Consider the following 13,338-nt stretch of genomic DNA (forward strand, 5'->3'; position numbering starts at 1 on the left):
AAAGAGGAGGATGTCTTTGGAGAACAGAAGTTACAGTGCATAGCAATGAAAACAGCAACTGAATGAACAGGGTGGTGTCTCTACTGTTTTCACATTACTCCATTTTGTAAGCTGTGATCTACTAACAAAAGTGATGAGAGATCACTCATTTAAAAATGAGCTAATTAGGTAGCTTATCAGTTGAACTACAATTCCTAGGGAGCTTTTCATTACAAGATATGAGCTGGTATCTTGTCATTTTCATCAGCATTACGGGGTTGTCATTTTCCATACAATAATTTAACTAAGACTGTCTCAAAACACCTTGACATCTTAAAGTTATAATTAATAAAGCCAAATGAACACTCCATCTGGGGCCGAGAATCTAAAGAAGCAAACTTAAGTTTTTAGCCTTCAGAAAAAAAAACAACCTCTGAATGAAACTGCTCAGTGTATATTCAGATGTTAATTATATTTTCTACACTGCAAAGTTTTCTGAATTTCAAACAGAAGGTAAAAATTTGATGTTTCCAATCTTTTAGTATTTTATGATAATGGGATCAGAGTGCAAACAAGTGCTGCAGTTCCTGCCACCACTTCTTTATCTTCCCCTACCTTTGTGTACTGGCTGGATGGGAGGAGATCCACAAATACTCTGAGATCAGTAAAACAGCAGGGCTTGTCCCCAAATTTTTTGAAGTATTGGAACATTAGTTCTTCTGGATCACCTAGAAAAAGGACCAGTTCATCTTTTTAATACACTCCAGTAAAAGCTGAATCTGTAAAATCACTATGAGAAATCTTTGTTAATGCTTTTTCTTTCTCTTTAAGATCACACAGAGAGTTAGAACACAGATAGCTGAACTACTGCAGATTTTAACAGAGCTTCAAAGTCTTTGGCAACCAAGGATACATAAAAAAGCCTCCATTCAAGCTCCTTTGGCAGATAAGAGCTCTGCATAACAGACATGCATACACAGCCTCTGCTTATCTAACAGTACCTTATTTTGGGATGGAAACACAAAAGGAACTAGAAAGAAGCACAAATGGTGCTCTGATCACATTCTCTCCTAAACTGATTCCCTAAACACAATTTTTAAATGCAAGTTTTAAAAAAAGCAACACCTGGTACTACTTCCAAAAAACCTAAACAAGAAAACATCCACAGATTACAGCATACCCACAGGACTCTGTTCAAAAGCAGTACATCAGGAACACAGTTCATTACAGTGTCAGTGACTGTGCTCCTAGATCCCACAGCTCCTTCTGAAAGTCTCCATGCTTGCTTTTACAAGCCCTGGAGCAAGCTGGAACTACCTGCCTTTCTTGAAGGCTCATCTTCTTATGCTTTACATACAGACAACAGCACATACGTTTTCACAACAGACATTGATGCAGCAAAGGACTTGTTCCAAGTTTGTGCTCTCTCCAGAAGATTAATTTATCATCCAGTTAGGGGCTCTTACCTAATTTATATTCATCATTGCAACCTCTGTGTCGCAAACGTCTGATCAGCTCCAGTTTAGCTAAATATGGTCCTCGAAGTGGCCGTGAGCTCTTAGATTCTTCTGTTATCCTCTCTTCTATAAATTTCACAGCTTGCTCTATGGAATAATGTACCTCTCCTTCCAAAGAGCTGTGCAATTAAAGAGGCAAAAGGTTCTTAGATGTTTCCCATTGCTAGGGCATTGATAAAATGCTCAGCATACTCACAGGATACTCAGTCTGGCATGATGGATTCTCTAACTAAAACACCATGAAAAATACAAACTAGAACAGTTCTGTAGTGTACAAACCACTATTTCTACAGCTGTTTCTAATAAACTACTGCCAACCTCCAAAATAAAGTAGGGACAACACATCATTTGGGGTCTGATGTCAAGAAGATTCCCAAAGACACAGACAGTGCCCCACTGAATATATAAATGCAAACAATTTGCTGTAGCACAAAGGAAAAACAAACCCACAGCAAAACTGTGAACTTACTGCTCTTCTTCTGCTGGAGGTGTCCAGGATTCATCAATGAGTTGAAACACTGAATCAAAGTAAGTGATATAAAACTGCCAATCATCTGAGCTGAAACAAAAATCGGGCACAGAACAAAGTTTAGGGAACTGCCAAAACAGGAACTCACTTCTAAAACTGCTGAATTTAAGGAATAGCATGTATTCATATTAACTGCAATAAACACATTTTCTCCTGGAAAAGGTCTCACAGCTTAAGAATGCTATCATCTTGAACTTCCCTAAATGTATTAAAGGAAACAATTTCAATGCAGAATCGACAAGCTACAAATTCTCCTCTTAACATTTGCACTCCAATCAGAGCTCACCAATATTCCCATAAAATGCTAAAGCAGAAGCTTCTACTGCCCAGGTTCAGATTAATTTAAGAGTATAGAACAGGAGATGCCAAATACAAAGAGGCAAAGCTGAAAATTGTATTAATTCTACGTGTTGTCAATATTCTGTTCAAGTGTCCTGTAAAGCAGATGCTTATTTTCTCCTTTTTTTCCCACTGCAAATATACTTAACAAAAAATAAGTATCAGGAACAACTTATTTAGAAAGGAAACATTTTGCTGTCCCTGTGGACAGTGGATGCAGACAGAACCTTCTAATCTTCAAGCCTCTGTATTTAACTTAAGATTAGCTAAATACAAAGAGCATACAGCAAATCTCTCTGGACAGTTCCAAGAGGCAGATGTGATCACACTAATACTCTCTCCTGATGCATCTGTTCAAAGCATTAATTTCCCAGGATGAAGTCTGGCCAAGTGAAAGAAATGAAGTTCCAGAAAATTAAGTGTAAATGCAGTTCTCCCTCTTCCACCATAAAAGTTAAGAGCTGGACATTGAGCACAGCCTTTAGAAAAAAGGAAGTAAACAAAATTCTATCACATTAATGTGTCACTAAAGTCCAACTTCACCAATAAGCAACTACAGTTCTGACACTGATGCTCCCTGTGACCTTCACCATGTCCCTTTAACATTCCATTCTGCTGCTCTTGTCCTCAGGCTTTGGAGTGTGAAAGTTTGGAAATGCTTTGAGATCCCTTGATGTTCTATTTTAAGCACCATTTACAAAAGCCACTCAACAAGGCAATTTACAACCAGCCCAGCATTTTCCTTCAGTTTTTCAGCAGTACTGCAGAAATACCATCTCACTTTTTCAGCAGCAGTCTTCTCGACAGTGCGTTGCACTCTGGCCACCTACACAGCTTCTTGTACATCGCCATACACTTGTTCTCACGGCTTTGGAGCTCACTTGTCAGCTTCTCTAAATTAAAAACAGAAGGGCAAGTTGATTTAATTAATGCATTTCCTTCTCTACTTTCTGCACAAAGCTTCTTATTATAGCCAAGGATGCAAAACAGTAACTGTGAGAGAACAGAAGAGAGGCACTTGAAGGATAGAAAGACTTGCTATAGAAACCTTCATATCCCAATTCCTGAACACTGCAAGTGCATTTTTATCTCCAGAAAGAGTCCACAAAAACGTAGAATATTAGGAAAGACTTTTTCTTTTTGTTTTAAGATGGCACTTGCAACAAACTAACCTGCTATCATTTTCTCCTACTAGGCATCCTGCTGTGAGTTCACTACAGAATAATACTTCATAGTATAAGCAGGTGGGCAAAGCCAGTTTGCACCAGAGCATCTCCAAAGTTTGCATCAATATTTGAAACTGATTCTAAGAGTCAGGCTTCTTACATTCCTTTTTTTTTTTGGTAACTAGTGGACAAACCTGAAGCAAAGGAGAACTGCTTGTCCTCTACACAACTGTGATTATTAATGGACAGAATAAGTTACCCCCTAGTTTTCCTCTCACGACATCCAAGGCTTCCTTATACTTCTCCAAACGTTCCAGAATCATGTAGTACAGTTCAACCTTAAAAGAAAAATTAGACTGCAATGAAATTTGCTAGTAAAACAATATACAGGTGTGCCAAAAAACAGTGGCTTGTGTTACTGTCATCAGAAATAGGAGATAGCCAGGACTGCAAAGCTATCTTTAGCAACCCAGAGGGTGGAGCATTGAGGAATTTAGGTCTTTTTTCCATTCTCAGTTCTGAAGTTTCTCTTGGGGCCTCCCAGGGAACAAACCCAAGTACTTCATCAGTCAAATCAAAGGCCAGAAAATTTCCTTGGCCACACTCTTCCCGATCCCTCTCAACCCCCTGCTCTTGGTTTTCATTCTGTCCTGCTACATTCACATTTAACTCCAGAACACTACTGATTATTGTCTTGGAAAACTGCTAAAATTATCAGCTTCCTTTAACAGTGCATTTCTTGTCTCAATAAAGTTCAAATCACACTGAAAGTATCTTCAAGTCTTACTTCAGCCTCAGCTTCAATCTTATCCTCTTTCACCATTTTTTCCACCATTCTCTCAGCTAGTGGCAAAAACATCGTCTTTGAGAGGTTTTCATCCTGTGCTGAAATAGACTAAGGAAGAAAAGAATTAATGCAATAGCTCATGAGCTTCTTGTTTTGTCCCACCCACTGCTTTTTTCATATTAGAAGAAAAAAAAAAAGACAACCCAGGTGCTTCAACCCCTCTGAAACAACACATTCTGAGCTGCCATCTATCACCTGCAGAGAGCAACTGCTCTGCCTCTATTAGGCAACAATAAAACCAGTTATATACTGAAAAGCTCCCTCTTGATTACATTGTCCAGAGAATCACACTTCTGGGCACACAATATCCAACAACATGTAGCACAAACACATTTGTGTTTCCCAAGGCACAGTATTTTAGAGAATGGAATTAATGCTTATTTTTTCTTGGCTATGTCAGGTTGTCTGATTAGTGCCTGAATCTGCTGTCTACTCCTGCGGGCTTTCTGCAGTTCTGCAAACATCCAGAGCTCTCATTTATTTCCTCCTAGAGCCTTTATAACCTAGTTAGAGAGAAACAGTTCTGCCTCAGGAGCTGCAGATATCTGAGCATTTATTCATTAGCTCTCTAACTAAACAGACCAGAAAAGAGAATTAAAGTTGTATTACCGTGGCAAGGCAAACCAGGTAAATTGCATTATAAAAATACCACAGCATTCATGCTGAATCACATCAATGATGCTGTTGAAGAAGGGCTCAGTACTTCTCCCAGCATCACAGAAGAACAGTTGACATTTAACTTCAAATACTTCTAAACTTGGAACATTTCTATGCTTGCACTATACCTGCAGCACAAGTCAAACTCATTTGCAACACTATACACACCTGCATAATTAGGCTCATCACAGACCAAAAATAGTAAGGATTTTTGGGTACAATCTTATAAAGTGCCATTCCAGCCTGAAAAACATAAGACAAAGTTTCGTCATTCCTCAGTCTACTTATGAGCTGCCATGACAGACAACGCAGGCTGAGCTGCAATGACGGCAGCAGACAACACAGAATTAGCAACTAGATGGGAGGATTTTTATCAACCCAGGAACTGTTTCATCCTAACACATGCTCTAAAGTAGAAAACAGAGGGTGAAAATGTTTCAGAGATAAGTACTTCATGCAAGTCTGTAATTGCCTAAATGGATGACAGCTTTAATTAGAAGTGGTAACTACATCAAGAAGCAGAAGACCCATTCTTTAGGAGTGAGGGGAATATTTGCAGTGCTGCTTTTCACAAGGATGCTCAGCCCATGCTAAAAGGCACACTGAACCACCTGCCTCCCTTGTGTCAGAGCTGCCCTTCAACACTCATCTCATCCATACACATGCTCAGATATCTGGAACCTGAGGTCACCTATACGTGCAATGCAGCCCTTAAGCAACCGTCAAGCTGAAAGCTTGGCTGTATCAAAGCAGAGCTCAAGTATCAAGGTTCTCTAGCTTAACACAGGAACACTTATTCACAGATTTCCAAAGTCTACATATAATGGACTGCACTTTTATCCTTACAAAATCTCATCTTAATTTTGAGAAACTACATATAAACCAGTCTACTCCCACAGAGGGACTTTTGTGCTGATTTCCTGACTGCAGTCTCAAGTTTCATTTTCCAGTTCTTTCAGCTGCAACAACCCAGAATGCTGAGCTTTATTTTCACTTTCCAACCAATCTGTATCCACTTGCTCTTTGCATTTCCAACACCTTATGTCAAAGCACAGGGAAACATGGAACAGCCCACTCTCTGACAATCTCTGGATAATATAACTAGATACATGTTTTATGACATTTTAAACATACAAAAGAGCAGATAAATGTTAAGTATGTACAAGTCTGGCATTTTTCCCACTCATCGTTGTGGACAGGAGTACAATTAACAGACAGTCATCCCTGAAGTTTACATTATCATACAAGGCTTGTAATTTCATGTGCATTCATAACTTAGCCTGTACCTACACCCTGAACCCAGCATAAAAGTTGGGCTACAATGGAGAACAATCCTTCTGCTCAATATATTCTTTCAGTTATTTAAATGAAGCTTGTACAAATATTCAAGTCACCTTAGCACAGTGGGAATGAGAGGGAGTTTAGGACTCATTTACTTGGCTCTCTGTGCCTTTTTATATCAATGAGTGAGCATGCCTGCTTTTAAAAGAATCTTCCATTTATAGGCATTTTCCAGGCACCTAATTTAGAAGGGATGAAAACAAAACTAACCAGCCTGACACCGTTCTGACAACTACAAAGTAAGAGGTTCTCAAAAGAAGTGCTTTTTAGTTTTTCTTCACTGAATTACAACCAATACAAGCCTAGTTATAAGTTAGATTCCAGAGATAAGAGTATGGGCAAGATTACTCAAAGATAACAGCAAACTGAAGAGTAAATAGTCTGAAAACTTGGATCAGAAGATTTTGCTAGATCTTCTTTTATCTATTCCAAAGTTTTATGATACAATGCCTCACATATAACCACCATAGTGTTCAAGGCAGATTGATAAAAACTTCCTAAAATAACCAACATATTCTATCAGACCAGAGATGCACACAAAATGCTCAGCTGTCCTATCCCATGTAACGAAAACATCTGTCTTCACATAATCCACCTCCTTTTCAGCATTTCTGTAAAAAATAACCTACAGTTAGTTCTGCATTAGCCCAGCTTAGCTTTCTGGAAGATTACATACAATATGAAAAGGCACTAACAATTATACATATAAAAAGAGACACTTTACATGACCAGAACACAAACTGTTGAATATACCTGTTGCATCTTCTTGTATTCTCCAACCCTGGCATAGGCCATGAAGAGATGAGAGTGGTACTCTTCACTGTTGGGAACCTTCTTTACAGCTGCCTCGTAAAGTTTAGTTACCAGTTCCGCTAAACCAAAACCAGATGGTTGAGTTAAGACAAATTTGGGAATAATCTGAAAGCACAGCTACCTAAAGACAGCATCAATGACACTCTGAACAGTAATCACACTCATCAACAACAGAAATGGCACTCTCTCCCCCAAGACTCCAAGCACTACTAACAGTAGTCAATGGAGGAAAATTATTTAAAATCCTCACAAACTTCAAATTTAGAGTAAATAGCAACAACTGACTGTTCAAAAGCACTAAAGTCTTTTTCTTAGGGAAATTGATCTATTTTGGAGCATTGAATTGAAGAGTTCTACTCTTGGCAGACTGACTATTCCATGTGTGTTACGGATCAAAACACAGACCATTTTCAGAGCTTAAAAACAAATTAGTTGCTACTATCGCAGGTTTACTTATGTTATATCCTGCTGTTTCCGAATTGCCTATTTTAGTACTCTTAATGAGTAAAGTACTTCACACCATACTTTTTAGTAACAGATCTATCATGACTACTTATCATAGAATCATAGAATCCTAGGGGTTGGAAGGGACCTCGAAAGATCATTGTCCTGGTTTGAGCAACAGTGTGTTCTGCTAGGCTGATAAGACAGTGGAATGTTTGCTAGCTACAAGAAAGCTTACCGAAGGAAAAAAAAATCAGTAAAAAAGAAAAATTGGCTTCATCCTGGCTCAAACCAGGACAATCATCTAATCTAACTCCCCCTGCCAGAGCAGGGTCATCTAGAGTACATCACACAGGAACGCATCCAGGTGGGTTTTGAATGTCTCCAGTGAAGGAGACTCCACAACCTCCCTGGGCAGCCTGGCCCAGGGCTCTGTCACTCTTACAGTAAAAATTTTTTTTCAGATATTCACCTTGAACCTCCTATGCTCCAATTTGCAACCATTACCCCTTGTCCTATCACTGGTCATCAGTGAGAAAAGCCTAACTCCATCTCCCTGACACTCACCCCTTACATATTTGTAAACATTGATGAGGTCACCCCTCAGTCTCCTTTTCTCCAAGCTAAAGAGACCTAGCTCTCTTAGCCTTTCCTCATAAGGGAGATGTTCCACTCCCTTAATCATCTTTGTAGCTCTGCGCTGGACTCTTTCAAGCAGTTAATGATATTGTAATATGCAGAACTGTCTTACATTTTCATCTTTCCAGATTTTTTTCCTTACACATACAATCATATCTCAGTGTAGTATCAGAAAACTAAATTTAATTTGTCTTTCACGTAGTTTGTATATACTTAACACACAGACATAAGACATCTAATTATAGTTTTCCTGCAGGACCAAAAGTGGAAGTCCCCCAAAACCACCATTTCCTTTCTGAGTTACAAACCTAAGTTAGAAACCTGAGCTCCATGCTCTGCAAGTTGTTTAGAACCACAGAAAGGCTTTTGACATTTTCAAGGGTTTACTTATGTTGAAGTCACACATATGCACAAAAGTTTCCTGTTACTCAAGAAATTATACATTGTACATATACATACACACACACAAGGAAATAAACTAGGAGAGCATAATTAATTCTAGTATTGCAGACTGATAACAAATATCCTTTTCTACAGAAGTTGTTTCACACCATCAGTGCTCCAGCAATTCAACAGTAAACGTTGCCACTACCACCAAGAACCACAAAAAGCTGCCAAAAACTACAACTCTTCCTTAGGGCTGTAGATAAGCAGCATGTGAGGTCTGTTTTCTCCCAGAAATTCACACACAATTCTACTGTCACTCAAACATACCTTATCACCACAAAGAGCAGTAACTGAAAAAGTTGCTGTGGTCAAATCAAGAGGCCACGATTTCCCTTGTTTGTCACACAGCTCCTTGAGGCCTAAACTTCTCACAGCACTAAGCACACTCCAAATCACAGACTGTAATTTGTCACCTCTACAACACATACTGACAACAAATTCCAGTAGTTTCATTAAAAAGTGAACTTATCAGTTGATCACGACGGACAACTGTTATCATGCCACTCATTTAGGAACTGTGTACACAATAATGTTAAGGAGAGAAGCCCAAACAAGGTTCTTCACTTTACAGTGACCACCAGAGCCTTAAAAGCACCTTAAAGCAGGTGTCACTTACATTCGCTGAGTCTCTTAATAACAAACCTATATGTGATCCATGGACTTTGCATGTCTCCTATGAAACTGTGGGTCACATGCACTTCTGGAAGAACATAAATAATGATAGTTTTTTAGAGGCAAAGGAAAAAGCTTACGTCTGTGCATTTCCCGGTAAAGAATAGTTAGTGCTTGCAAGGAATTATCATCTGTGGGTTCAAGTGCTGCTACTTCTTGTGCCAGAGCATACGCTTCATCTTGCTTGCCAGTTCTCTGCAAGCCAATTGCCTTTAGAACCTATTGACACAACACAGAGGCAGCTGTTAAACACAGTTAGCAGGCACCAGTGAAAGCCCTCTCATCCCTGGCTAGGAGATGCTTTGCCCAACCACTTGTATGGAACTTCAGGTTTTGTTAAGTTTCTAATCCACATGACTGTAGAAGGAAACTTCCAGACACAAGCTGCATCAAATGCCATGGCTTTGCATTTCTTGACAAACATGCAGGTTGCTCTCAAACATGCATCAGCTATCAATTAGTTTTCCCTACCTGCAGACTCAAGACTAACCAATCCTTCCTATTTTGATTTTTTTTCTTTCAAAAACTGGCCAGAGAGAAGTGATATAAATGAGATCGAGGTCAATGACAAGCACTTCAGCTCAGGAAGCTTTCGAAATATAGAAACTAAGAACTTTAGAGGTAAACCCACAGGGAAAAGAGAGAAGTAGAAAGACAGTCATCTTCAGAAAACCAAGGAACATAAGTCCTTTCCCTTCAAAAGGGGCACAGCAAGGAGAACAGTGAACAAGAAGCTTAACATCAAATGTCTCCAAAATTGCCTTGTTATGTTTTAATAAGGACTACATGGCCCAAGTAAATGTTTTGGATTCAAACACCACAGATGGGTACATCAACCTTAGGTCTAAAAGAGGCATTATAAGGCACAGGCCAGGTACCAAGGCTGCTTGCAGTGGCTATGACAGGAAGCTAGACAATTATAGGCACCTCTTCAAGAGGATCTGTACAAGTTTTCAGGCAAACATGATATTGTGTGAATTAGAAGAGCCTGAGATGTTTCAGACAGTTCAGAAAACAACTTGAGCCCTGGAAGATCATGGACACTGCTAGGAAGGCACAGTGAATCTCCAAGTCTCAGAGGTACGCTCACCAACCAAGGCCATTCCAGTCACACTTACCTTTGCACAGTGAAGATCCTTGTGCTTTTTGAGCAGTTTATCCGCTTGCTGGATTGCCATTTTATTATTGCCATTATCGAGGTAATCTGCATGAGAACAACATATATTGTATTACATCAGAACACAAGGCCATTCTGGAAAGCTACCTCTAATTTTACTGTGGAGTATGTGCTGTTAGGTCAGTAGTGCAAACCCTGTTTTCATTGTACAATTACTACAAAAGCCAAACATTCAGGAAACATGACATTTTGTAGGTGAAGTATATTCACCTCACTGTACTAGTTTCAGTGGTTTAAACCACCAAGCTTTTGTAATGACTCTGCATAGATCATTACAACAACAAAAGAAATGTATAATAGAGTGGGATCTGCAGCAACAGCTCTTTGCTAGCAATGGAGCTTAAGCTCTTTGGTTCAGTAACAATAGAAATTAACGTGGTGTGCCTCTGGGAGACTTTCAATAACTTTTACCAGGAAGCAGGTTAGAAACTAAGCACTCACAATCTATTGAAGCATTAACATCTACCTGTCCACACAACCCATACTTCAGGCAGAGCAAATCTGTGCCCTAGCAGAGTATCACTATGCTTTCTTACTGGTTTTAAAGAGAAAAACATCTATTTCCTCGGGGGATATCCCACTATCTAGTACAACTTCAGCTGTAGAAAATCCGTCTTGAGACTGTTTTCTTATTTTTTCAGCTCAGCTTTCTAGTTTTCAGCTTCCACCTTGTAATTTTACAAACAAGCAATGTTAAATTAGAACACAACCCCCGTCTTCTTGCCCTCCCTCAAAAATACTAATAAAAAACTAGCAGGAAAGCTTAACTGCACCTGCCATGCCAGGGAAGGGTCTGCTCTGTTCTGGCCTCCTCCTACCAAACTGCCAACAGAGCTAATGCCAGTTAACTGAAATCATATTACACATCTTTTTCTCATCAAGACTGCAGTTCTCATTATGAGAGATAACTCTCTTAGCAAGTAGAGAGGTGACCTTTAGGGATTCCTTGCTATATGGTACAAAGTGTGCATCTACAGTAATGAGATTTATATTCAGCTGCTTTAACATTTGCTTCCATGGCCAAGTAAGTGCTGCAGTTTTAAGGTAGAGCTAATTGGGCTCCTGAGACCATAGAGACAGAACCTCAAAGGAGACAGGCTGCCTATATTAACTAAACACAAATGTTACTGCATAAAAGATAGTTTGAAGCTGTAGTATATTGTCTTCGCATGGGTCAGATGGCTACTTCAATTTATGAGAACCTGTGCATCACCTTTAACATTAAAACTTAAGCAGGGATTTCTCAGTGAAGGGGAATCAAAACCATGGAACAGCCTGGCGATCTCTTCATACATGAGCAGAGACTTCCTGATTTAAGGAGCTGTTTTCCCTGGTTCACTTACACACAAATTATCTGTCATACTGCACTGCCTGCCTTGGGTTGTTTAGCTGTGTTGATAAGATCTCTGCTTCAGGTCTCCTACAGCAAATCAAATAAACCACAAACCTCTCTAAACTGCAGCAGAATAAAAAGATTGTATTTTGCTGACAACAAGCTTGTTGGAAGTGAAAGTAGTTGGCAACTTCCAAAGGAATTCAAAGTAAAGAAAAATAAACTTAAGCTTATATTAGTTGCAAGTCTGTAGGTGGAGATGTTCAGTGGCTGGAAATGTAGCACATGAACCTTCAGGTGAGGGGAGAACAAATCAAGATGAAAGATAAACACAGCTGTCGAGTAACCACGGCCCAGGGTGCCAACTGAAAGGCACTGCTTTAAGTCAAGAATCAGACCTTTGACCTCACACTGCACGTCTCCAGTTGAAGACTGATGCGAGTTCTGCAGTTCCCTCTTTAAGGACACACACTTTATCACAGGTTCTGCAGCACTAAAGCCTAAATTCAAATCTTACAATGCAGATAATCCCCTCCAAAACTAGCAGAAAGCTATTGTAGAGCTCGCTTCCCAATAGCTATACTCTCTGAAATGAACACAATGAAATGCACCTCAACATCGTCTGCTTTAATACTGGTTGATTTTACCAAGCTTTTTCTTTTAAGAACATTTCAGATGCTATACAGGTTGTAACACAAATAACTGTGCACTAATGAAAATGGTAATCATGGCTAAAACTAAGGAAAACCAAGGGAAAAACTTACAATACTTACACAGAGACAAACTGCACAGCTGTGCTAATAATTACGCAGTGAACTTTAAGACAGTGTTTCCACTTTTCATTAAACAAAACCATCTCTCTCCAGTTCACTGGGACTCATCATGGATGCAAGTCTTTCCCACAGCATCCTCACTGCCTGAGAGGCAAAGCACATTCATCACAAATGAGGGCAGCTCTCCACATGTTTGCAGCAAGAGATTTTTCTTCTGGTGTTGAAAACAGTTGAGAGCATTTTTCGAAATCTCTACCCAATCTTTAATTTTAGGGAAGAAGTGACATTGTAGCCTGGGGAAGCGTTTTTCTTTTCTCTTTCTCTGTATTTGCATAAACAGAGACAAGTGTGTCTGCAGCCTCTTAAGCAATCCCAAGTGTATGTAATACCCCTGGAAATTCTCGCAGACAACTTAATACAAGAGGTTTCTTAACCAGAGCGTCTCCTTCTCACTACTTCACTCTTGTCTCCCAGATTTCATTGCACACAACACCTCAACAAAACTTGCAGGTTTCTGCGACTGCTCTTGTCCCTTTTATGAATTAATCCATTTCTAACTCCTTCGCAGGAGAAAACACCAAAGTTACCCCGTCCGAGAAGAGGCAGAGGAACCACCACCCCAGCTGCAGAGGGACCTCCCGTCAGCACCAGCCCCTCCACACCTG

At 39.6% G+C, this 13,338-nt stretch overlaps 1 protein-coding gene across 1 annotated transcript in view; it reads right to left on the bottom strand.

Annotated features, from left to right (window-relative positions):
• NAA25 (N(alpha)-acetyltransferase 25, NatB auxiliary subunit) overlaps window positions 1-10,589 on the bottom strand; it is a 25,887-nt gene extending 15,298 nt beyond the window's left edge. Inside the window, exons 1-10 of the mRNA XM_009996810.1 lie at window positions 10,509-10,589; window positions 9,471-9,609; window positions 7,129-7,247; window positions 5,203-5,277; window positions 4,318-4,425; window positions 3,790-3,868; window positions 3,146-3,257; window positions 1,966-2,055; window positions 1,446-1,615; window positions 595-707 (exon numbers count right to left, since the gene is read on the bottom strand). Coding sequence (XP_009995112.1) covers window positions 595-707; window positions 1,446-1,615; window positions 1,966-2,055; window positions 3,146-3,257; window positions 3,790-3,868; window positions 4,318-4,425; window positions 5,203-5,277; window positions 7,129-7,247; window positions 9,471-9,609; window positions 10,509-10,568 — 1,065 coding nt within the window. The 5' untranslated portion in view covers window positions 10,569-10,589. The remainder of the gene's footprint in view (window positions 1-594; window positions 708-1,445; window positions 1,616-1,965; window positions 2,056-3,145; window positions 3,258-3,789; window positions 3,869-4,317; window positions 4,426-5,202; window positions 5,278-7,128; window positions 7,248-9,470; window positions 9,610-10,508) is intronic.
• Between the last annotated feature and the right edge of the window lie 2,749 nt (window positions 10,590-13,338).

Source organism: Chaetura pelagica, unplaced genomic scaffold, assembly GCF_000747805.2.
Source record: "Chaetura pelagica isolate M959 unplaced genomic scaffold, ChaPel_1.0 scaffold294, whole genome shotgun sequence".
NCBI classification, from domain to species: Eukaryota; Metazoa; Chordata; class Aves; order Apodiformes; family Apodidae; genus Chaetura; species Chaetura pelagica.